The sequence below is a fragment of the Lissotriton helveticus genome, chromosome 3_2, assembly GCF_964261635.1.
Source record: "Lissotriton helveticus chromosome 3_2, aLisHel1.1, whole genome shotgun sequence".
NCBI lineage: Eukaryota > Metazoa > Chordata > Amphibia > Caudata > Salamandridae > Lissotriton > Lissotriton helveticus.
The window spans coordinates 10,275,430-10,302,034 of record NC_136062.1 but is presented as its reverse complement, the minus strand read 5'-3'; the positions used below and the strand labels follow the sequence as shown (position 1 = coordinate 10,302,034).

The window sequence follows — 26,605 nt, the reverse complement described above, 5'->3', positions numbered from 1 at the left end:
TGTTGGGACTCTGAGCACTTTACCACTGCAAACTAGTGCTAAAGTGCATGTGCACTCTCTCCTCTAAACATGGTTATACTAGCTCATACCAATTGGTGTAATGAATTTACTTATAAGTACCCACTACAGGGCAGTGCACAGGTCCTGTAAATTAAATGTTACTAATGGAAGTGAAGCAGTGATTGTGCCACCCACTTACGTAGCCCTTTAGCCATGTCTCAGGCCTGCCATTTCAGAGCCTGTGTGTGCAATTTACACTGCCATGTCAACCTAAAAAAGTAAACCTTTTGCCTGGCACAAACCTTCCCTTTTCATACATGAAGCTACCCCTAAGGCAGGCCCTGTATGGGAGTGCAAAGAAAAAAAAAAAAAGAAAAAAAAAAAAGAAAACCCAAAGGTGGTGATAGACCGAGCGTTGACAATACAAACACTCACCCCCAGTCAACTGATCTGGGTTTAATCCATCACCGTTCTTTAGCTCACTCCACCACCCCAGTTCAGACACGGCCATTTGCAAATCAGTCTGACCCTGTGCCTCATGGGAACAGTCCAGCCCGAACTGCCAAGCCATGTCTTCCCTGGACCGGAATCAAGCTTCCCAGGACCACTTTCTGGCATTACAGCCGTCTTCAGCCGGGCTTGCTTGACTCCAGTGGCAAAGTGAGCAAGGGACTCCTTGACTCCATCAGTTAAAACAGCCTGACATTTACAAACTAAAACAGTTGCATTCTGGCAGCTACAGGCCTTTCTGAGCATGCGCAAGGCTCTGGCTCAGTACTGAAGAAGTTAATTATAGTTGATGACTCAAGCGAAATATAAGGGCAGGCAACAGTGAAGACGGAATAAGCACATGGCTAACACATGGCTAACTAAAATAGCTGCCAAAACAAAATGGCTTCAGCTCATGCTAACAGAGATTTCTGCCAATTTCCATACCTGGATAACCTATAGGGCAGGGTGCAAAGTATTTAAAAGGCATGACATGTACTTTTAAGTTTTAATATCCTAGTGGTGAAAAACTCTCAAATGTATTGTTCTGCAAGACCTATCTCTCCCATAGGATAATATTGGTATAACCTTAATATATTTCATAGGTGTATTTCCAGTTGGGAATATATAACTGATTCAGGTTGGTGTCTCTGGAATCCTAATTTAAAATTCTAATTTAAAGTGAAGTCATATTTTCAATTACAATTCTGAAAATGCCACTTTTAGATGGTTAGCATGTTTTGCTTTAGCCATTTGATGCCTGTAGCCTGTCTCTGATCACATGACTGGGTGTAGTTGGCAGTTGGGCTTTGCGTATTCTTTCTAGACAGCCACACAAAATGGGAGCTAAGGTGTGACTTGATGGGCCATCCTGGCAGGATGGGAGGGAGTAGCTGGGCACAGCCTAATTTACACCTTTATAGGCGCTGTCCTTTACACACAAAAAGGGATGCATACCCCCTTGTGGTGAGTCTGGAGCCAGGGCGGGAAGGGAGTACCTCTGTGCACTTCAAAGTATTGTCTTTGAAGTCACCCCCATTTCAGAGGCACCACCGGGTATAATTGCTGGGCCTAGGACACCACCACTCCAGTTTACTTCTGTACCGGAGGATACTCTGCCAGGAAGAAGGACTGCTGTGCTGCTGAATGAATGCCACTCTGTTGGACTACACTCTGCTGGACCCCTGCTTTGTCATGCTGATCTGCTGCATGCTACCCTCTTGCCTAACCCCCAGATTACAGAGTGACTCCAAGAGCTAGCTGGCTGGCTTCCTTATCTGAAGCCCAAGGGAAACAACAGGCTTCCAACCCCTCCACTTGGAATCCGCCATCTGTGAGTCTATCCTGCTGAGGGTGGCTTCCCAGCCCTGGACCCTTGGATGTGGGCCTAAGGTGCTTGCAACTGGAACTGATGCAACACCTCGACTGAACGGTACTTCCCTGAGTAGAATTGATTCCTTGCCATGCCGCGTATATTAGATCCATCGCAAAAGACTTACATTGCCACCACCTTCTACGGGACCAACGCATCACCTTTTGGTCATGGGCTTTTTAATGATAGTAATGTTAATAATAATAGTAAAGCTAAAGCACAGATGCCTTCTCATTAAGGGAGTAAAGCCAAATACCTGACTGTTGGATCTTCAAATCCTGAAGTAGACCCTGAAATACAGTAAACTGGCACGCAGATGGAGCATAGGGTCACAACTTTTGGGGTGTCCGCATGGGGACATGGACTCTGCTGTTGATGGTGGTAAAAATTGGGCAGCAGACATGTAACAGACACAATCGTGGATGTCATGACCTTCTGAAAGGTATTGCCATGAACAAGGATAGGAAGGAGTGACAGAAAATTACATCCACCTAAGAACCAAGTGTCCTGGGTGATGCCTGATTATGTATGTTGTATGTCTCCTATGAGATAGCTCTGCTAGATAATCTATCACATTTTCAAGTCTTTGATATCGAACATCAAAAATATTGACTCCAGAAAATCGATTACCATGATGAGACCCTCAATGTATGTGTATATGGGTGAGTATAGATTTAGTATACAACCTCCACATCTGTATACCTGGACAATACTAGGGATAAGTCCATTAGAAAGCATGTTATAATTATAAGTGGGGCATCATTGATAGTAATATGCAGAAAAATATTCAAAACAAACCAAAGGAAACATCAGATAAGACAAAAGTGGAGAAAATAGCTCTTTGTTTCAAAAACTAGAAGCATCCACTGACAATTATGATAGGGGTGAAGAGCATTGTTCCAAGGCTCAGCTCCTCTGTATGGGGTGTCCTTAATGTCTCTTCATATTTTCCACTCACAATACCTTCCTCCAAAATCCCCAGGCTGGCCACCTGAAAGGATTAGGACTGTTGGAGTTGAAGGAACATGTTGTTCATATTGTAAAAAACCCTGTGTATGACGAGTGAGAACATAAAGAAACCTTACATCTACTGTACTTAAAGAAGAGGCCCACTGCATCCACCTCAGGTGTAGGACACGAGCATTAGGAATGCTTTCCTTGGTGGCTGCTTCTAGTGCTGGTATGGGAGAAACAGCAGTAATGACTTTTCTCTTCGCCAAATGGCGCTCCTTCAAAATAGCCTGGCTCTGGGAAAGGCAGCTGACAAGCTCCCACTCGAAATATATAAAACCTTTTTCAATTGCGTGAAACTGGATATGTTGGCTACATTCAGGCAGGCGCAGATGGGCTTTCCTACTCGGTCTTGGGATGAGGCGCGCATTATTGTTTTAAAAAAAAAAAGATAAGCCTGCTGAAAACCCGGCCTCATACCGCCCTATATCTCTGTTGAATACAGACAGTAAGATCTACACGAAAATACTGGCGACCCAGCTGGCGGGGGTTATAACCCCGCTGGTATCCATAAGACAACATGGTTTTATTCCTCAGAGGGGGACGACTAACCACATTAACAGGGTGGTGACCCTAATGGATATTGTTAATACCACGGGGAGTCCGCTCAGCCTCATACTACTTGATGCCGAAAAGGCTTTTGACCGGGTCACATGGGGATTCTTGTGGGCAGTGCTACAACGACGGGGGTTTCAGCCTAATTTTATTCTAGCTATACAAACGATGTACTGTCAACCCACAGCAAGAATCTGTATTATGGGTTTAGAATCTAGCCCGATGCGTATAACTCGTGGAACAAGGTAGGGGTGTCCCTGTTCCGCTCTGTTGTTCTCGCTGTATATCGACCCATTTATAAAAATGCTTGAACTTAGCTCCATGATTGAACCTGTGATATGGCAGCAAGAATATTATCGGGTTCTGGCATATGCAGATGATGTGGCTGTTGTAACGCCAAATCCTTCTACTGCTATGCCAAAAATAGAGCGTTTGGCGTTAAAGTGTGGTGCTGTCTCAGGCTATAAGCTTAACATTGCCAAGACTCAAATATTATGTGTTAATATAACAACTTGCCTTGATCAAAGGGTAGTTAATGAAGTGACGTATTTAGGGATCAAACTCCGGGCCTACTTAACTGCATTGGTAGAGGTCAATTGGTTATCTCTTTTAAGTGATGTAAAGAAGCAATTGGATAGATGTGAATGTTTACACCTATCCATGGTAGGGCATTGTAACGTCTTAAAAATCCTAGTCTTACCTAAAATTCTTTATTTTCTGAGAGCCGTTCCACTTGAGATATCTCGGGCTAACCTTGCGCTGTTACAATCTGTATGTGCTAGATTTATGTGGGCACAGGGGAAATCGCGAAGAGCTATGCGATTTATGATTTTATCACGCGAACAAGGTGGTTGGGCCGCCCCCGATTTTACCCCATATTACTTTGTATGTATTCTAAAGCACATGAATATTTTGCTAACAGGGACAGAATCGTGTAGTGAATCTGAAGCTCCTTCTATCTTTCAAATGTTATTGGGCAGTGAAGCCAAAAATTGCTTGTTTATCAACTTGGACATGAATTATTACTAGAGGACCTGGTTTAAGGTGTTGATAACAGCCTTTAAAGTGTGGAGGTCTGTTATAAAATATTATAGCCTTGGGAAAATATCCGGGTATACGCCCCTAACTGCTACGGTAATTCTCCCATCGATATTTTGGGACTGAATAATAGATAATTGGCGTATTAAAGGGGTTCAAACAATAGGTGATTTATACTGTAACGGGGACATGATGTCATTTGAAATGCTAGTGGAGAAATTTCAAATCCGCCTCTCTGACTTCTTCAAATATCTTCAGATCCGTGATTATCTGGGTAAACATCACTGGAATACAGATCAAAATCCAGTTATTGAAGCTCTGGGGAAGAATTTGCGTATTGGTCATGTGTATTCGTTATTAATAAACACTATGGGTAATGATTTAGAGATCCAAAATTTAAAATGGGACAGTCGGCTTGGCCGTGTGGGGACTCGGATTGAAACTTCTACTGACATGGTGGGAAGATTGTTTATGGCAGCAAATCTACATGCACAACACTACAAAACTATTTTCAATTTATATTATACTCCTGCCAAAATGCTTAGATGGGGAGGTCCAATGATGGAAAATGTTTTCGCTGCGGGTCCGAAGAGGCCGAAATATTACATATCTTTTATTCATGCACACATTTTAACAGCTTATTTGGGCATATAGAGAAATTTTTGGAGGAAATATTGGGTGGAACGGTACGACTGTCTAATGCTCAGGTATTATTGGGGATACATGAAGGAATTGAGAGGGACTCAGTGATGTATAAACACAGGTACCTGATATTCATAACAACTTCTGTAATTAAACTTTGTATTGCCTCAATGTGGCTGCAGAAAGATGTACCATCTTTTGAGTTGTGGAGGGATAGATTTCTAGCATCCTTATATATTGAATACTCTTCATATGCACTCAAGGGCAAAAGGAAACAGAAACTTGGCCTCGAAATATGGGGACCAGTGGTGTCTTATATGGGCTTATAAATTCCCGGGTATGCTGTTGATTTGCTCTCCCTTGTTCTCTTGTTTTTGTGTTTATATTTTGTATTTACTTATAAAATGTTGCACCATTGACTGATGCTTTATTTCTTTCTTCTTATGTGATTTTGTGTTTGTCTGTACGATCATGGATTAACAATAAAATCATTAAAAAAAAAAAAATAGCCGTTTGCAGACCTGCAAGAAATGTTGCGATTGAAGCAAAATTTACTTTAACTGTGGCATACAAGTAAGACTTGTGTGCTATAGGAACAGTCTGACCCCATTGCAGACAACATAGGTATAACTTGAGTGACTTTTTATGAATCGGAGAACTAGGTTGGTCTTACTATCACTAAGTTGTAAATATTTTGTCTCCAGCATCTCTGTGGAGCACGCAAGATTTCAGTGTATTTGCTCGTCCATTGTTTTGCTGACAACGTGGGAGAAATGAAGTCATACAAAGGCTTCATTCGCTCAGCATAATGAGACAAGTAGGTATGTCCAAAGTTAAAGACTCCCAGCAGGGATTTCAACTTATTCAGTGAGTTAGGAGGCTGCAAAGTAGCACAATTCTGAAGGGAATCAGAAACCAAACTCTTGCCCTCACTGGATATCTTCTATATGAGGAAGGTCTCCATAAGGTAGGCAATCTTTGATTTCTTGAAATTAATCCGGTAACCGTTTTATGTTAATAGTGTTATAACTTTGTCCACCCTAGTTAAGTGTTCATTCAAGTCGTCACCAGTAAGAAAAATATCATCAATATATGATAGCCCCTCTGAATCCGGTTGCAAGATCTCGATAATGTGCATTAAAAATAAGCCAGGACTGTTCTCATAGCTCATTGGCAAGCATCAAGATGAAAACAGCACCCAGTGGAAACTAAAGGTGTTTCGATACACACTATCACGTACTATAGTCTGACTGAAAAACCCACCAAAGATATCTAGGGTTGTTTTGTATTTTTTCTCATCGGGTGCATCAATAAAACCTGTGCTATGCACAGTTTGCACAGCATGTGTTAGTTTGAATTCCTGTAGTCTAAAACTATCCTGTAGAACCTGTTTGATTTGTAGTTGGGGAAAGAGGGGCATGTTCATTGGTAATAGACCAGGCACTATTATGCCATTATATTGCAACTGATCTAATACTGCTTTATGCTGTGCTTTGCTTTCAGCTTTAAAGGATATTAAGCTTGTCCTTGAGGTTCACTGGGTAAGGGAATAAAATGTAGAATAGAATGTTTATCCCAGCCCGCTTGATTTCTTTATAAGACTTGAGCCTGTCTTACTGCCCATTTACCTCTGTATATGTCCCTGATGTTTTCAGGAACTATGGGAGAAAAAGCTACCCTTATTACTTCCTCCTACGGGACGCTACCCTAATAAAGACGGGAGGTCAGTTGTCTACAGCTAGTATGATATCATAATTGTCAAATGTGACCAGAAGACTGCTTTAATAATGCGTGGCATGTCCCCTTCAATCTGTATTTCTAAATTATAAACCCTATTGGGAGGATTATTTTTCTTAACTTGAGTTTTATAGTCCAATCAGTTCACTTTCCTCTTCACGCTGACTACCGCCTCTTGTCCTGTTCTACCTTTTCTGCTATACTCCTCCTTTCTTCAGTACTTGGATTGACTCCCTCTTTCTGCTCGTTTACTATCAGAGTCATGAAAAGAATGTGAAGAGCGGATATCAGAATACTGCTACCATTCAATTTTTTTTATTTATTTTCACTGTCCCTTAAATTACAACAGTGTGCAGACAGAATATCGAGTTTAAAATATCGAGTTGTACAAATATCAAGTCAGAAATATAGTGGTACAGAAATATCGTCAGCAAGAATATTGTGGGAAAAAATATTAACTTAAGGTAAGTAATACCGATTTTAAAAATATCGAAGTGGAAAAGAACAGATAAAGGCGACAGCATGGCGGACGTGGCTTAGAACAGCTCCGTCCCGCCGATCAGAAATCCTGCATTAATCCTTCCTTCCCCCATCCCCAAAAGCCCCAACTACGGGTCTCCTGACTGAGTAACCAGCGCTGAGCTACACGGCGACTCTGAGAGACAGGCGAGCGCTGGGAGCGGAGATCCGGAGCTCCGAACGGCTCAGCCTACGCGATCATCGGGAGCCGGGACTTAGATTTTGGCGACCCCGGCGGACGTGAGGGCCCCCACGGAGGTGCTGCCCGGACCCCGAAGCGGCGAGATTGTCAGGAGGAAGGGAAGCGGACCTGGTGTGTGAGAGCCCGGTGCTGGGTCGTGCGATTGGGCAGCTGAGTGTGGTGACCCTGAGTGGAGCGGAGGCACCGGGCTCCGGGCAGTGAGGCCAGTGCGACTATAGGAGCCGGGACCTGGATTTTGGCGACCCGGAAGGCCGGGTGAGACCTTGTGGAGGTGCTGGCCCCCGGGCGCGAGGAACCAAAGGATCATCTGGCAGGCGGGCTCGGGCGGAGCCCCTGGCCCGCTTTGGCGATCTGCGGAGTCATCGTGGAATCGGCCCCGTGAAGCAGCCTCTCAGTGCCTGAGACCGAGGCCGTGGTGAGTGCGCACGCCCGTGGTTGGATCGGGGCATCGGCCAGGAGTGGCGCTCTCCTCCCCACCTCCCACCCCTCTCCCCCTCTCCGGTGGAGCCACCACGAGACACGGTGGCTTGGGCGCAGCGGGACACGCAGCCAAAGGGGTGAGTGGGGAGCTGCTTTCTACCGGTGGTGGGGCGTGTGGATCCTCCCGGACAGTGGACCGCCATTGCCATGCTTCAGGCTGCGGTGGAGGGAGTGAGACATCTGTAGGGCCCTTGAAGACTGGAGGGAGCCGCGCCTGGGTCGGTGGCTGTAGCGGGCCGTGGTGGAGGTTTGAGTGGTGGGGGGGGGGGTCCTGAGTGTTGACTGTCCTTCTCCCCCTCCCCCCCTGGCGGCCGGATCAGGCCACGGAGATAATCGGAGACGGGCAGAGGGGCCCCCTTTCCTGTAGGGGCGGTCTGGTCCCCTTTGGCCGACTGGGACTGTGAGGAGGCGGCTGACATTAGAGGAACACCGGACCCGGGGGTGAGCTGCAGCCATGGGGGATAGTACGCTTCTCACCACCCGTCAGTGGACACTGGCCGTGCTGGCACCGGATCACTGGGGCATGCCATTTTGGGACCGCAACGCCATTCTGTGACTGCTGTGGAGTGCTTGCGTGGCACTGAAAGAGTGGCAGGCTGGCATAGGCTAGGGACTTTTGGAGGCAGTGAGCCGTGGGTGTGCCTTGGAATCGGACTGCAGCCGCCCTTGGAGCGCGCGAACAGCACAATAATCGCGGGGTCGTGGCCCCCTTCCAGTGACGCAGCAGAGGCTGAGTGGCACACCCGGGAAAACCGAGACTAACCATGACCAGAGGGGGTAACAACGGTAGGTCCTCGAAACAGGGGCCCATGGACAAATTTGCGGGCCTGAGTGGGGGATCGGGAGCTTCCGGGTGCCCCCAGACCCTGGGGCCAGATAATGCGGCCCTTATGGCGGCAATCACGCAATCCAGAGACATGCTCGACGCAAAGATTGGGGCGGTGGGGGCTGACGTCACCCTCTTGCGCCAAGGCCTACGGAATGCGGTGACCCGCATTACTGAAGCCGAGTCCAGACTAACGGAGGTGGAGGATGGCCTGGTGACCCTCAAGAAAAAGGTGGCCAATATGGAGGGGATTCAAAAGCGCCTGGTGCTCCGAGCCGAAGATGCAGAAGGACGGGCTCGGCGCAACAACTTGCGATTTGTTGGCTTTCCAGAAGATTGTGAGAAAGACAACATGGAGGCCTTCCTGACACAGTGGTTCGTGGGGTGGATGCCGGTGGACTCCCTCTCCCGCTGCTTCATAGTCGAGCGAGCACATAGAGCGTTCCTCAAGAAGCCTCCGGTGGGTGCTCGCCCGAGACCTGTGATAGCTCGGCTGCTCAACTACCATGACCGGGACACTATCCTGTGGCAGGCACGCGCAAAAGAGCCCCTCATGTTTGACAATCAGAAGATCCTTATATTGTCGGACTATACTAAACAAGTCCAACAGCAGCGGCAATCCTTTACGGCGGCCAAGGCGCGTCTTCAAGACCTGAAGATTCAGTATGCCCTGCTCTTCCCGGCCCGCTTACGGGTGGTGTATCGATCTCGTACCCTTTTCTTCAACACACCAGAGGAGGTGTTTAACTGGACCGACGAAACTGTTAGGATCCGAGCGCACACACCACCGGGTCATGATTCAGATTCATCCTCGACGGCGGCATCGCGGCCGCCTTCCCGGAGATCGCGGAGTGCGAGCAACTGGAGGCCCCGGCCCATGAAACGTCCTCCTTCTCAAGAGGGGCGAGATGAGGGGCCTGACACGCCAGACATTCGAAAGCCAGATCCTTGAACTACCGAGATGGACCTGAGGACACTATCTACACTTATTCATATGTGGTAGGCGAGTGGCACTTCCTAGCTCCTACCGGAGACACTGTAAAGATGGGGACCAGCCACATCCGATGCTGCACTGTTCCAATTGAACTGAGATGGGGTGGAGATGGGTATGGGGGGGCACTGATCTGGCTGGCGGACACGTGCCTCGAGTTCAGAGACGTTTATTGCCCCTACGGGGTTGGTTGGGGGTTAAGTGTGCTGTTCATGGGGAACCATTGGAGTGGGTGGCCCCCGGCCTCCCGTTGGGGGTCGGAGCGCTCCTATGCCGTGACAGGTACTTCAACGTTGCCGAGGTATAGGGGTGGGGGGAGGCCGGAAGTTGGGAAGTTGTTGGGTTGGGGGTTGGTGGGGGTGGGGGGGTGGGGGGAGGCAAGAGTTTGGGGGGGGTTGGGGCAGCTCTTTACAGCACGATGGTTCACCAGGTTTTATTGTGGGCATGTATGCAGATACAATTCCCGACACCCGGGCAATTAGAGTTTCAACCGATAGATGGTGGCTAGAGGTCCCGAATCAGAGCTCCCCAGGGCATCGCTACGAATAGTGAGCTGGAATGTAAGGGGCATGCTGGATAAAATTAAGAGGGGCGCTGTGCTGCAGCTGGGGAAAAAAGAGAAGGCGGATGTTCTACTGTTGCAGGAGACACACCTCCTGGGCACCAAAACCCTTAATTTGCAGCGCTATGGATATCAACAGGTGTTCCACGTCGGTTTTGTTAGGGGCTCCCGGGGAGCGGCGGTATTGATTCACCGCAGAGTGTCTTACGTCCACTCTACGCAGTGGGTGGATGCTCAGGGCAGATATGTCTTTATTAAAGGAATGATTGGAGGTGAACCAGTGGTTTTTGGAAGTGTGTATGCTCCTCCCCCGCTGCAATGGTCACTTGTTGAGAAACTGTTCACCATCTGGGCCGAGTTTCCAGACGTGATGGCTGTCATTGGGGGAGACTGGAATGATGTTATGGGCGGTCAGATAGATCGCTGCAGACCCGGTGGTGGGCAGATGGTGAGTGCACTTACTAGATTGAATGACATGGTGAGGGGAATGGGCTGGATAGATGCATGGCGCTATCAACATACACATAGTCGGGAATACACATATGTTTCTGCAGTGCATAAATCCTTCTCAAGATTAGATTACCTGTTTGACCCCTGCGCTCGGATTGGGAGGGTGGACTCAACGGATATACTACCGCGCAGGCTCTCTGACCATTCCCCCATTATGATTAATATCCTCCGAGATAAGAAGCGGTTGCCATTTCGATGGCGCCTCTCTACTTGGCACCTGCAACAAGATGATTACCAGTCTCTAATGCGAGAGGCCATAGCCCACTATTGGGAAGATAATGAGGGATCCGGGACGGACGATGTGACCCTCTGGGAGGCTCTGAAGCCCACCCTCCGAGGAGTGGATATAGCCTGGTGTGCGACGGCCCGTAGGACGCGCAGGGAGGGCCTGGAGAGGGCGGCGGATCGGGTCCGTGCCCTGGAAGAACAATGCGCGGCGACCGGGGAGGATGGAGATGTGCGAAGGCTGCTGCAGGCGCAGCGTGACTCTGCATCTCTACACCTTGAGGAGTCACGTCATGTGTGGCTTGCTACGCAGATCAAAATCTACCAATGGGGAGACAAGTCCAGCACGATGCTGTATAGGCTCTGCCAAGGCACTTTCCTGGCGCAGACACTGCCGGCTCTTCGAAACGAGGCCGGGGATTCTTTGTCAGCCCCCGAGGAGATTGCAGACAGCTTTGTGCGCTACTACGCGGCACAGTATGCCCCTAGGGAATCCCTCCCGGCGGATGCTGTGGATAAATTTCTTGCGGATCTTCCACCATAGGGGATATTAGATGAGGAGCGAACTCGCCTTGAGCTTCCGTTGTCCGCAGAAGAATTAGGAAAGGCCCTGGGAGAATTGAATGCAGGGAAAGCCCCAGGACCCAACAGGTTCCCGTGCGAGTTCTTTAGGAAATACCACCTCCAATTAGGGGCGCACTACAAGAAAGCACTAGATGCGGCCAGGGAGTCCGGCCGCCTGCCGGCGGATTGGAGGCATGCCGAGATAGTGGTTTTTTGTAAGCCAGGAAGGCCCCCCGAGCGTCACGAATCATATAGACCCATTTCGCTTTTAAATGTTGAGGCGAAGATACTGGCTAAGGCCCTCGCCAATCGCCTCCTTCCGTTAATCACTAACTTGGTCCATCCGGACCAGGCAGGCTTTATGCCACATAGAGCAACGAGACACAACATTAGGTGGGCTCAGGTGGCATTGGAGATGATGCGGGCCACGGGAACCCAGGCGGCACTTCTACTGGCTGATATAGATAGAGCCTTTGACTCGTTGAGTTGGGTTAATCTGCATGCACTCCTGCCTCGCCTGAATCTTGGACCCCAGTTTCTATCGTACATACAGCTGCTGTATACTGACTTGACGGCGTCTGTGAGAGTGGCAGGGGCTGTATCTGGCGCCTTTCCTATCGGACGGGGCACCTGGCAGGGGTGTGCCTTCTCGCCGTACCTGTTCGCCCTTGCCATGGAACCATTGGCGGCGTGGGTGCGCATAGACGTGCAGATGAGGGGCTTCGAATGGGAGACCGGGCCATCGGACAGGATCGCGCTCTACGCTGACGACATGCTTTTCTTCCTCACGGACCTCAATAGGTCCGGACCGAGGGTCCTTGAAATTATGCGGGTGTTTGGGGAGGTGTCAGGGCTCCATCTAAATGTGCGAAAGTCCACGCTAAGGACCCTGGGGGAAGGTACAGAGCTGGGTACCTGGGCTTTGGTCCTGCAGGGGGCGACCAGAGGCATTAAGTATCTTGGGGTGTTCCTGACGGACATACCTGGAGTCTCGTGGAATCGCAATGTCATTCCTGTCTGGGACCGGGTCTGGTCGGACATGAAAACGTGGTCCCGTATGCCCTTGAATCTCTATGGACGCTCAGCCATTTTCAAGATGGTGGCCCTCCCTCGCTTACTCTATCAACTATAGGGACTAGACTCCTTACCTGAATTCAGCCCTCTAGAAGCTATGTTATTTATGGGAGAATTGGAGGAAAAGAAAATATCCTGCATCTATCAATCGTTGGTTACCCATTGTTCCCCCTCTCTCGATAAATTGCGGACCATATGGGAGGGAGATGTGGGAGAGATGGAGGAAGAAGATTGGAGGGAGGCTCTCGCTGCTCCTAGGGGTGCGGCCGTTGCTGTACGATTACGCTTCATCCAATTTAAATACCTGCATAGAGCTTACTATACTAGAGAGAGACTGTGGCGAGGGGGTTTGATTGCGTCCCCCGAATGTCTGAGATGTGGCCGAGAGGTGGGCACTTTCCTACATACGGTATGGTCTTGTGGAGCACTGGAGAGGTTCTGGACGAGTGTTTGGGACTGCCTGGATGAAGTATTGGGCTGGAAGCTCCCCCGTACATCGCAGCTGGGCCTTCTCCATGTAATGGAACAAGTGGGTGGCAACATCTATAAACGACACTCACTGCTCCTTGGCCTTACTGTGGCCAAGAGGGATGTGGCCCGCGCCTGGAAGGACCCTAGGCCCCCCCGGTGGGAGTGTGGAAACAGGGTTTGGATTACTGCCTGGGACTGGAGCGTCCAGTGTTTGAGGCCCGAGGTTGTCCCAGGAAACACTACAAAATATGGAAGAGATGGGCAGAGTATAGGGGATTGTGGCTGGAGCCGCCAGCACAGCGGGATGTAGCTGCTGAACAGATGCTTTGAGAACCGGGGTGAGGGAAAGTATGTATCACCAGTCTCATAATGACTATTTTCTTGGACCTGTGAGGACATCGTGCAAGGGGCCAGGGTGGGATCCGGGAGGGGGTAGTTAATGCGGGGCAGGGGGATGGGAGAATTACAGTAATTATGCTTCTTTTTGACTACTGTATTGATTGCTATTCTGTGCATATTGATTCTATGCTCACAGCCCCTCCGGTGTTCGGAGTACTGTGGTTAACTTGTAATCTCTCTCAAGAAAACAATAAAATATTGTTCTGAAAAAAAAATATCGAAGTGTGAAATATATGGTTGTTAAAAATACCGATTTTTTTTAAATAGTGTTATGTATTTTAATATATGTTTTAAATGTATGTGATGTATGTTTTTTATAAGAATTGTTTGTATTTTTAATATATGTGTTACATTTTTAGTAGTTATTAATTTTTTTTATTTGAATTTTGCGTTTTAGGTTCTGAATCATGTTGTGGGTTTATAGGGGACTAGAGTGGAAAGTAATTTAATTATATTAAATTAATCGATTATGTTTTATTTCTTAATAGTTGTTTAATTTAGATATTATAGTGTTAAATGTGTAAAGTAATTTATTATTAATTAATAATTTGTTGTTAATAAATAATAAGTATTTAGTTTGTAATTAATTATGGTAAGTGTGTAAATAAGTTTAGGTGTGTGTTTTGGTGTTTATAGGTGAAAAGGGTGGGAAGTAATGTATTCTTAATTGATGAATTAATAATTGGTTGTTAATTAATCTTAATTATTAATTGGTAATTAATAATGGTAATTGTGTAATTAATTATAGGTGTGTGATTTAGTGTCTATAGGTGTAAAGGGTGGGAAGTAATTTATTTTTAATTGATGAATTAATAATTGGTTGTTAATTAATTAATTGGTAATTAATTATGGTCATTGTGTAATTAATTTTAGGTGTGTGTTTTGGGGTTTATATGGGTAAAGGGTGTTAAGTAGTTTATTTATTTTGTATTCAGAAATATTTATTAATTGATGTTGATTAAATTAATTGGTGTGTGTTGTGTTTATAGGGGTAATGGATGGGAAGTAATTTGTGCTTAATTAATTAATGTATAGTTAATTAATGTTTATTTATTTGTTATTTATTTTGGGTAATTGTTTTATTTTTGTGTGTTGTTTTTACTTTTAAACGGTGGGTATTAGATACATTTTAATTACTTTATAATTAGTTGTTGATACTAATAGTTTTTAACTCAAAAATAAGTTTTAATTGTGTTTTATTATTTTATAGTTTAATATAGGTGTGTGTTGTGGACACACAGTGTTTAGTTAATAAATGTTTATCAGGTTTTTATAATATGTTTTGGATTGATTAATTATGTTAATTATGGAAGTAAATGTAATTTAAAATGTTGAAGTGTGTTGTTATTGGTGTGGTGTTATAGGGTATGAAATAAAATAAATACATTAATGTATTAATTAATGTTTTTGTTTGTAAATATTATTTTTAACGTATTTTTTTTATTTTATATAATATTTATAGGCATTTGTTATATGTAATTAATATTATAATGTTTTCTTTTTATGTATTTAATATTTTGTTTTTCAATTTTTAAATATTATTTATTTATTTTTATTATTTTTCTTCTTTTTAATATATATTTTTTTACAACTGTTGGAGTGTGAATAGTAATTTTTGTGTCTCTGCTAAACAGCCCTTTCCCTACTGTTGCACTCAATGGAGTGGGAAAAGTAATGTTTACCCCTCCGCTATCCAACACTTTGCCTACTGTTGCCCTGACTGTATTTTGAAATGTAAGTTTAAATATTTTTTTATAGTTTAATGTTTTATTTTATTATAGATTTGTGTTTTTTTATATTTTAAATCATTGATATATATTTTTATTTTTTATATAATTTTAAACTTTTAACATACATTTAAAAGAATTGTTTATTAATTGTTTTAAAGTAAATGTATATGTATAAATATATAAAATGTATAATAAATGTATTTTATTTTGTTAAAATTTTAATATTTAATATATATCGTTTTATTTTATATTTATATAAAAGCCAATATTTTATGCATCTATATTTTTTACATTGATTTTTTTCATCTATATTTTTCTACTTACCTGTTTAAGTATAGGAGTCGAGATTTTTGTTATCTATATTTTTCACTCTACATGTTTTACTTCGATATTTATTACATTGTTGTTGTATCAGTGAACCCTTACAACCACTTCTACCAGATTCCTGACATGTGGGGGATCCAGACCATCGTTGCTTCAACCCCTCTGTTTCTTTCTGCCTTCTGTTGCAGATTTCTTTTTAACGGAACCCTCAACGCCATTTTTAGGTCTTTCATGTGGCTTAACATCTCATGATCCTAAGGTCACAGAGGTATAAACTTTTACAATCGTATAATAATTTTTGGTAGTTCTGATTCCTGATCCAGAACTTGAACTGCTTCAAGTTTCTGACATATTGCCAGAACAGATGCTTCTCTCTTAATATTGCTCAGGATCATTGAAGAAACTGTAGAAGAGTTTCCTATTCATTTCATTCCTAAGTCCAGAGCTGGTGCAGTCCTTTTCTTGTTCTCTACATGTTTCAGTACCTCAGGAAGAAAAGATAATGAAAACGTGCAATGCGTGCTGCTGTAAATGCATGCAAATATGCTTCTCCAGGTGTTACATTCCTCTTCTGGTGACACCATCCCAAGACGGAGATGCATAGTAAGTGCTAAATGTGGATAGACTGCATCCAACTGGTTAGTCTTGCGAGCAGCCCAAAAGGGAATCTCTTCACCGTTCGTGGGAGACTTCCCCACGACAGCGTCATTAGTTTGTGGGCTAACAGCTTGTTCCTGTGCCAGAACTGCTGATCCTGCTGCGAAAGCATGTTTAGAGCTCATGGTACATAGTGCAAACTATACATGTCTACTGTATAAGGTTACTGTCTAATTTAATGCCCCTACCACCTCCGCAAGTGCCAAGGTGTTGTGATGAGGAACTGGTGTGTAACAAGCTAAAACTGGTCATGTAGTCTCTTCACTGCTCAGAGGTCCCAGGTGAATTTACCTCTGCATGTGTGTTAGCTGTCCAGATAACCAGTTCTGTTGTTTCTGGTAAATCAAGGTGATTCCCAAATATTGGTTATCCATATAATGTGCAGTTTGCAGGTGGTGGTAAAGCCTTAAAAGCTTGTAACTACCCTGAGGGAGTGTATGTAGCATCCAACTCCACCCATGAGTAAAACATCTCAAAGGCATATGCCGTATGAGCAGCTATTACATAAGTAAATACCCTCCTCCGCCCATCTTGAACACCGCAAAGCTTGAGATGCAGCGTAACAACTTCCCAGTATTTGGCTCCTATCATGATACGGGCTACCATCTAAATGGATTCAAATGGAATGGATTCAAAGAATTGGAAAACCCACAGAATGGTGAATAACCTTTTAAAAGTCAAGCTTGACAAACCTATACCAATAGGTGGTCCCTTATTCCCTGTAGGTGGTAATCATTAATATTACAGACATTTCCTTAAAAACTTAATAATGGTTAATGTGGGTATACATATCCAAATGAAACTATGCAAGGGTTCCCAAAACATCCAGGCCCTACGCTAGGAACCAATTTTTCACCGAGTCTTTGGTTCTGTTCTATAAGGTTTTTATACACAAGGGTGACATGAGCCAAATTAGTTCAATGCACCAATGTTTGAATGTGAACAATAGGTTTTTCTAGCCCGCAATACCCCACCCAATACATAGTTAAAGTGGTGTCAAAGCTTTTGGGTCACCAGCAGTCCCTAAACAGGGAACCAGGTACACCATGGTGGTTGAAAACAAACCAATTTCGTTCTTCTCAATACCACACACAGAAACTGCACTGAGAAAACGACACTTTAAAAAGTTTGGATGTTTTAACAGTTGCATCTTGTTGATTAGCACATCTAAAACAACCACACAGAACACAATTAAAACAGCACAAATGCATGTTTCGAACAACAAGAATAGGATGAGCATTTCTATCATGGTTAAAATATCATCTAAAAAACAGACCACCCTAAAGCCTACTTCTATGCACTGAGCTACAAGAGCATGGAGTGTTTATAACTTGCAACTAGAGTTTTTTAGAGAGAATCAGTGCTCTGCATACTTGTACAGCAAACCGCCGTATTTATCAGAAGTCAAGGAGGCTGTGTTCCTTGCGAAAGGCAAACACATGTCGCATCAGCATCAGTTCCTCCTGGACTTGGGCTCGATATCAGCTCTCAGTAGATAGTCTGAAAAAGTAGCATATCTGGCAGTCCAGATCTTCTCTGGCAGTATCTTGCACGATAATCAGGGGTGAAGAATCTCTCCTGACAAGTGGTTATGTGGTAGCCCTTTCATAATGTATCTTATCTAAGATCGAATTTCCAACATCACCATATGAATCACTTGTATAACCAATGAGCATCAAGATGCTGGTCTCAGACACATTCTCACAAACAAATAAGGTAAAAAATACGACAAATCAAACTAAACCGTTTGGCTATTGTTCTTGTTTGACCTTGAACAGACCCCCAAGCTTTTCGCAATTTTACGAATCATGATTTGCACTCTTCAAAATGTTACCTATGTGCTATATTAGCACCCTGCGTTGTAACAGCACACATCTAGAGTTCATATATTTCTAGGTGATGTCATATGTGCCAATGAAGTCATTAACACAAATGATAGTGCCTGGTAACATGTTAAATCCGGATGTGCGCTGCACAAAAATGATCCTTTTTTGTTTTACAGCGCACATTCTGTGTTCACATATTTCAAGGCTGTCTCATATGTGATAATGAACAAAAAGGAGGCTCAGTAAAAATCAGTATTTGCCTAAGACCACACAGTTTGGGCAAACAAGAAGCTGGAATTGAGCCTCAATTTTCATGCTGTGCAGTTCAGCGACTAGATGGGCATCCAGTGCTTTAAATGGGCAGGTACTGCCCGGTACTGCCTTGTCCTTAAGTCTTGGAGGATGAAGTTAGAGTGTGGCAGAATGCTGTTGTGATAAGGAAAGCGTACATCCTGTGTTTTTCCTGCAGAATCCCTTTTTATTAGGACATAATTATTAAATGTCATTAAATAAGGTGCTGCAAAAATGCTGCAAAACTTGAAACAGTGAGCCACAAAATTTCTATTTTTGTGGCGTAAAATTTCATAATCCATGCTGCAATATCCTGGGAGGTCTACTTGGACTAAAGATAACATGGAAATTGTTCAAAACTAATGTTGCATCAGGTCTCTTGTTCATGTCTATGTCTGGGTGACTTGACACTCATAGGTACTTGGAAATATATGAACAGACAACATCTGTGTCAAAGGGAGACGAGTTAATGAGTCTGCAAAAATACAGAAAATTGAGCCTTGGTCTACTTAAAATGGGGTCAGGCCTTATGGCCTTTTCGTCAATATGAAATTAAAGAGAATGTGTTGCGGCTGTGAAAAATGCACTTGGTTCTCAAGGATCAACGGGTAGGCTGTATTTGTGCCATGGTGAGCAAAGTAAGGAATCGCTGCTACTGTTATGCTCTCTTAACAATACACAGACTCATGCGGACTCCATATCTCTGCACAGAGGCCCCAAGTCGCCTGGTTCGATGTACAGCAATAAGGCAGATCATTCACAGGCCCGTGAGTCCACCATGCAGCAATACTATACAGGGGAAAGGCACGAAGGGGAAGAGGAGAAACACGACACAAGTGTGGTGCACAGAGATATTAGAGCACTGGATAATAATAAATACTCCCGTAGGCACAGCTTCAGTGGTAGTTACTGTAGATGCATTAACATTGAGAGTCCTTGCAAGAGCAGTGGGACTTCCCACAATAGTTTGTACTCTCGTGGGAAATGGAATGTGCGGCCATCTTGGTTGAAGCCCCATCTGGCATTCTTCCAGACTGTTATAGAGGACACATCACCTTTCTCGTCGGTGCTTGAAATGGGAATATAGACCTGCAGATACTCCTTGTTGTACATGTACTTGTCTGCTACTGAAAAGTGCTGGTACTTTCCCAATAAAAACACTGGGAAAAGTGCCCGTACTGTGGTACTATCCCTTCCAAATAAATGAAGTGCAGGTGCTGAGTATCTGCCCACTTAAAGCACTATGGAGAAAACAGACATCCAATCTAGGAGGCTGAAAAGACTCCGTGGAAAGAGAGAATTCCCTTCGCTCTGGTGCCTCGTGAGCTCCTTGGCTCTTAATTTTATATTTTCCCAGGCACATTCCTTCTGCCTGTACGACCCAATCCTTAATTAAAGCCCCATTCCAAAGCATTCTTCACTCGACTTCCCTTAGAAGACACCCTGCTCCTACGCTTTATCCCAAACATATTGTTAATATTTTATGAACAAGGGCCTCGGAGGCCGATTTAATATTAATAAAATAGGGAATCTGAAAATGTGGTTTCCCTGGAGCAAGCAATTCGTTAGGATGGCATGGGCGAACCGATGAGCCCAAAGCAATCACCTGCTATTCGTTTTGCAAACAAAACATTAATCAAACTTAATGATAGATATGCTTGTGTTCAACTGAGTTTGGGTGTAGGAGCTGGAAGATATCCCAAGAAGCAGAAATGTGTTTTGTTTAAGTTAAACATAGTTGCCCAGCCTTTTACAATCCACGTTGTATCTTTGAAGTTGCTTTTCTTCTAAACAAACTATTCAAGACCTCCTAGCACACATAACAAACAAGCATTGAAAATGCAATAGGTCTCGCAGCATTAGAGTTAGTGCTTTTAGAATTGTTTATGGGTTTTTTTTGTAAATCTTTAGCATTTTTGTTTCCTGTAGCCAATGCTAAAGAATTTAAAAAAAAAAAAGCCATAAACATTTTTAAAAGCTCTGAAATGCAGTCTGAAATGCTGGATATATATTCAGTACAGATACACTATATTGTTAATGAAGACATAGGATATAATATGTTGTACTGTATACACACAATTAGATGGGAACGTGCTGTGTGTGTCAGCGATTGAAAGAGACTGCACTCAGAGTTGCTGTGCGCATCAGTAAACACCATACACATATACAATAGCACCACACCCAAACAGAGCCTCTCTCAGTCTGGTAGTGTCCCCAGGGCCAGAAGGGTCTTCAACCCATGCTGTCTCCCCTGGACATCATGCTTGGGGACTTTAGGGCTCTGATGCTAAAAAAATAAATATATAAATATTAAAGGATTTATGAAGTCACGTCACGTGCGGGCGCCCAGACTAGCAGTGTGTTTCAATAAAAGAGCCTGCGGCATGCTGAATTGGTTTCTATAGGTGGTCTTCATAATAATAGCTGACTGGCGTCCTCCCCCCATCCCCGCCTAAACCCAGAAGCCCCTCTTCATCCGCTAAGGAAGTGGTGACAAATGGCTGGGCGTCAGTGCGTGATAATGCGGCCCCAGCGGGAGCTGCCAGGGGTAGCGGCACGGCCCAGCCCTTGACCAGTGACCAGAACAAATACAGCACTTAATGGGCCGCAGTGAGGTGAGCGTGGCCGGGCTTCACCTTGGGAGCTCCTCTGGGGACGTGGGAGGGAAGAAAGGAGCGCACGCGGAGAAAGGCAGACAGTTGTCTACGAGAAGAAAATCGGGGAGAATGGGGAATGAAAGAGGCCGTAGGAAAACAGGAGGACAGGGGGTGACGCGGGAGAGTCTGGTAAAACCTGAGCCGAGCACCAAGAAGGGAGAATATACAAAGTGTACAGGAATAAAACTAAAAGAGAGAGAAGAGACGATGAATCGCAGAAAAAATGCAAGGGTAAGAGCAGGTGAGATGGCGGAGCAGGACCCTGAAGCGGAGTTCGGAGATAAGGAATAGTAGAGAAATGGACAGAGCGAAAGTGCGCGCAGAACGGGGTTGAAGTAACGAGGAAAGTACTAGGAAAATGTGTATGCAAAGAGGTGTGGGCGGAATTGAGAAGAAAAAGTAAAGCGATTGGATTGAGGCAGTAAGCAGAAACAAAGAGAGAATGACTGATGAATTAAGTGAGAGAAATGTGTGGAGAACAGATGAGCACGAAGAGAAGTGGGGGCGAGAGGGTAGAAAGAAAAGAGAAAGATGTGAGAGTAGGCGGGAGAAACGAGGAGCTAAGGAAACAGAGGTAAAGGGAGGCAAACGTGTGGGGAGACGAGGAAAGCAGACGTGGCAAATGTTGGAGAAAAGAAAGGAACAGGAGATGGGCATAGAAGGAGGTTCAGAGAGGGAATAGAAAGGAAGGGATAGAAGTAAGGGGCAAAGAGTGACAAGTGAGCAAGAAGAACAAGACGGAGGGAAGAGAGGGGAGGGGGGAGGAGAAATGCGACACGGCGGGAAGGGGCAGGCAGGATGACTCAGGGGAGGGGGCGGAGCAGGGCAGAGCGGCATGTGGGTGTGAAGAACCGGGCCTTTGAAGTGAAGCTAAGCTTCACTTCAAAGGTGTCGGAGGAATGCGGGCGGCTGTGCACGCGCTTTTAAGCTCAATGCACATGCGCATTGAGCTTAAAAGTCACGGGCACTGCAAGGAATCGCCACGATTCCTTGCAAGTTAGATAAAGTCTGGATGAGCCCCTATAGTCTCGCTTGCTCGATGCGCATGCGCATCGACAGGCGAGACCTAAAAATGCATTCCGCCTGAGACGCCTTGCCCCGCCTAACGCCGTGAAATGTTTGCATACTGCCTTGTGAGTGGCCCATAGACTTGTCGATCGAGTGATGTCACATTTATATTTTCCGTGCAGCGTGTGAACGTTGGCAAAGGCCGTGCTCCGCTGGAATGCGTCCGCGCTGTCCTCCCTGACAGCAGTTGTCTGCTCTGTCAGTGCGGAGAACAAGGGCGGCTCGGGTTTCTGCTGCCCGTAGTGGGCCAGGACACCTCCCTGGGCTGCGCTGGAGCAGGGCGGAGCGCGTTTCCTCTCACGAGAAATACCTTGCCATGGATGCTGAGAGGGGCGTCACCAGCGCTGGAACTTGGCTTGACAAAGTTTGAGGTTTGGAACCAGCAGCACTGACCGCAGGTCCATTTGTGAGACCAGCCTGCTCCACTTAGCGCCGAGAAGTCTGCAGGGCAATGTGATGAGCAGTCTGCCGGGAGAAGAAATGAAATAAGCAACGCGTGTGCGTTAGAAAAATACAAGGGGCTAGGGTAAAAAGAATACACTCGGAAGTCACAATGAGCGCTTCTGCGGCCACCGGGGTCTTCGTGCTGTCTCTCACAGCCATTCCAGCCACCTACCTCTTCAACATTGTGGCTGCAACCAGCAGGTGAGGAGCTGCCGTGCGTGGCTATCAGGGTGCGCGGGATACAGGCGCGCGCCACAACACAGCTGTGCAACATATCTAGGCAGGTCTCAGACTCTGGCTTTTGGGGGTTGAATAGTTGTCTAGCTGCCTTTAGGACTGCACCTCACACAATCTGCATCATAATGTATAAAAAAAACTCAGGACTAATGACTGTGAGTCGATTTGAAAACTGGAGGGTAATAATAGCGATAAGTGGAGTTTATGTATAAGTTTATTATATAGCGCTAGATAACACCCGTGGGTATCAGAGCTCTTTTTCATACAAGAAAAATACAGCTTAGTGTAGCATTTCATAAGGATGCATAGAATGATAAGCATAACATTTTAAAACAGCATAACTTAAAGGGGTGAATGATATGTTAAATAGTCGGGGTGGCATGAGAAAACGATGTAGGTGCATGTGTGTATCGCAGGGCGTTAACCAGTGCCAACAGCGTAACTGTAGTCTATGTAGCTTCAAGGCACCAAGAGTATATTACTTCGAAAACGACAGTTTTTTACTGGTTGGCAACTAATGCAAAGAAAAAGCTGCATAATAAGGCTCACGATTACTGTTTTAAGGGATTTAGCTCTCATATACATTGCTTATCTACTTGTGTCTTTAGATAAAGGCTTTGCGTCCACGTGTTGTTTTCGACCAACACGCCTCTTCCTTTGAACGATTGTTTCCAGGCTGGCTGCCACTTGCATGTACTTCTGCCAATTTATTCACGTTAGGCTGCATTTTATTTTTCACAGACGAAGTTTATTTTGCAGCCCACCAAGCTGTGCAGTAGCCATTTTTGTTCTGCTGTTTTTCTTTCCTTGGAAATACCGACCTGTGTGTTATTTATAGCAACTGCCAGAAGACAAATGTGGGCATGGGCGCTAGCAACAATAGCTGCGGGTGCCTGGCGAGCTTGGCAGGTTGTTGCAATGCTGACCCCCTGCAGCCCGCCAAGCTCCGTTTAAAACGGAAACACCACGACTGGGTTAACCGCACTCACCAAGAAGGGACAGGGATGTTCCATCTAGAAGAGCACGTGGAACAATTCCGAACGAGGCTGTGCGCTATTGCGTTATTACGCAGATTTAACATTCATGTGTTACATTGATAGAGTACACTGCGAGATTATGGGGCATTTGCAATACAACGCTTTGGGATGTTTTACGCATAGTAGTCTGTAGTAAGTTTCTCAGTCTCATTATGGTTAAAATGAGTTTATTGTAGACAAGAGATGCACGATGTACTGTTCTGCGTTGGTGAGCCACTTATGGCCTAAAGGGGCTCACGATCTTGCGCGGGGGCAGGACGCGCAGCAGCAGTGATGACCACATCGACACCAGAGTCATGGTCGGAAGTGACGTGCACGAGCGCCCGTCCTTCTTTTATTTGACGCCGCAGGCCACGCCTGGCCTGCGGATGTAGGGGTGCGTGTACGTGCGTAAGCTAGACCGCTTACAATCATTACATCCCTATCCAACTATACACTTTGTTTTCTTTTTCAACAGATGAAAGTCAAAATCGGTCTTATAACATTTTAACCAAAAGTGCCTGGGTACTTGCGTGTCCCTTGTTGACAGATTCAGGGTCTCAGCAGGCAGGCATAGTCTTTCAATTTCTGGCTCGGTGATGGGTTGGGCCTCAGATTGTATCTTCGGGCGTTGCCCCTGCCACCTTCACTATTCTGATGAGTGTCTCTGGTTGCAGCCGCCGATGTTTGGGACAATACTGTGGATTCCTGCTCTTCCACTTGACATTCTGGGGGGTTAGTATTTTCTTCTCCAGAAGTCGCCCCATTTGACTGGCTCTCCTCTTCTGCTGTCTCCGATTGTTGTCTGGGCTCCGGCTGGAGGGCCTTGAACCACGAGGTGTTTCGTAATACTTCCTCTTCTCCTTTTTGGGCCGTGACCATGGTGCCTTTTGTTGACGTTACTGTCCACGTGCCCGGTTCATAGCGGGTTTGGAACTTCCCCCCGGGACGTCTGTTCCGGATGATCACTCTAGGGCCCGGGATTAAGCTCCTTGGATTGGCTCTCCTATGCATGCTGATACGCTGGTTCCCTTGTCGTCTCCGTGCCTGGGCTTCTTCTGTGTCGGCCGGGGGTGGTGTCCAGCCCGGGGCAGTGGGGAGGAGGTCTCTCCGTGGTCCTTGGAACATGAGGGTCCATGGGCTCCTTTGTGTTGCGCAGTGGGGAGTGCCCCGAATTCGTGCAGTCTTTGTTTGGGGTCGGCTTGTTCCACTAAGGCGATTCGGAACACTTTATTGAGGGTCCGCATAAACCTCTCCACGTCTCCGTTTGCCTGGGGCCACTGAGGTGTGATGCGGCGGTGTCGAATTCCCCTTGTCTTGAGGAACGTGGCAAATTCAGCCCCTTGGAAAGGCGGCCCGTTGTCACTCCGTATCTCCGATGGGTAGCCGAACATGGAGAAGATCTTTTCCAACGCCGGTCCTACATGTGCAAACGCAGTGGAGACAACCCTCTCCACTAACGGGTACTTGGAGTATGAGTCGATGGCTACTAGTGTATGTCCTTCTCCTGGGAAGCTTCCAAAGTCTATGCTAACCTTGGTCCAGGGAGATGTACAGGCGTCTTCTGTAATTATTGGCACGGGTCTCTCCGGGTCGCTCGTCAATTGGGAAGCCATACAGTTTCTCACATATTCCTCCACCCTGATCTCCAGATCTGGAAACCATACCTTCTCCCTCATGCGCGCCTTCATCTTTGTCGTGCCTTGGTGCCCTCCATGGGCGAGTTGTACCGCCCGGTGTCTCAGGCTTTGGGGTATGACCAGCCGTGACCCTCTTAGCAACACTCCGTCGTCCGTGGCACTCAACTCGTGTCGTATTCGCCAAATTTTTGTGAGTGATTCTTTGTCTTCCGCGGCCCAGGAGGTGGGTGGGCGTAGGTATTCAGCCCACGATCCGTCTTGGACTGCCTGAAGCGATCTCCGGTATACATTGTCGGTGGCCGCTGCTTCCTTTATGTCTTCTATGGTCATACTATTCGGGCATGAGTTGAGGGCCACCCACTGAGCGTACTCCTCACAGTCGTCATCCGCTGGTTCAGGTTCTTGTTGTGAGGGATGGAGTGACAAGTAGTCCGCAGGATTTTTGGCCCCTGTGCGGTAGGTGACTTCCATCTCGTATGATTGTAGTTGGATCACCCATCGTTCAATGCGAGGTGGCGGGTGAGGGGCTGTTCCCTTGAAAAGGGACACTAGTGGTTGGTGGTCAGTGACCATTACAAACGGGTGGCCTTGTAGGTATAAGTGGAAGTGGCTGCAGGCCCATTTAATAGCGAGAGCCTCCCTCTCGATCTGGGCATACCTGGTCTCAGTCGGGGTTAAGGCCTTACTGGCAAAAGCTAATGCTGTCCACTGGCCGGGTTCACGTTCTTGGGTCAGGACGGCGCCGAGACCCACCGGGCTGGCATCAACGATCACCTCCGTACGTTTCGTGGGGTCAAAGTAGGAGAGTGTGGCCTTCTCCAGGAGCGCATCCTTGATCCCCTGGAATGCTTCGTCTTCTCTCGAGCCCCACTGCCATGGGGCATCTGTCTTGGTCAGCGCTCGTAGCGGCTCACTCCTGGTGGCCAGGCCCGGTATGAATCGGCCACAGTAAGTGGCCATACCGAGGAAGCTTCTCACTTCTGTCGGGGACTTTGGCGCTAAAGCGTCTTTGATGGCCTTAGATTTCCTCGGATCAATCTGGATGCCC

At 46.0% G+C, this 26,605-nt stretch overlaps 1 protein-coding gene and 1 long non-coding RNA gene across 4 annotated transcripts in view; one reads left to right on the top strand and one right to left on the bottom strand.

The window, feature by feature from the left end:
- The window catches only part of LOC144826417 (uncharacterized), a 905,759-nt gene that overhangs the window by 437,489 nt on the left and 441,665 nt on the right, over positions 1–26,605 (bottom strand). The gene's annotated exons all lie outside the window — the stretch shown is intronic.
- The window catches only part of TM6SF1 (transmembrane 6 superfamily member 1), a 622,619-nt gene continuing 618,371 nt past the window's right edge, over positions 22,358–26,605 (top strand). For both annotated transcript variants that reach the window (XM_078684737.1, XM_078684736.1), the window contains exon 1: positions 22,358–22,865. In XM_078684737.1, coding sequence (XP_078540863.1) covers positions 22,774–22,865 — 92 coding nt within the window. In that variant the 5' untranslated portion in view covers positions 22,358–22,773. The remainder of the gene's footprint in view (positions 22,866–26,605) is intronic.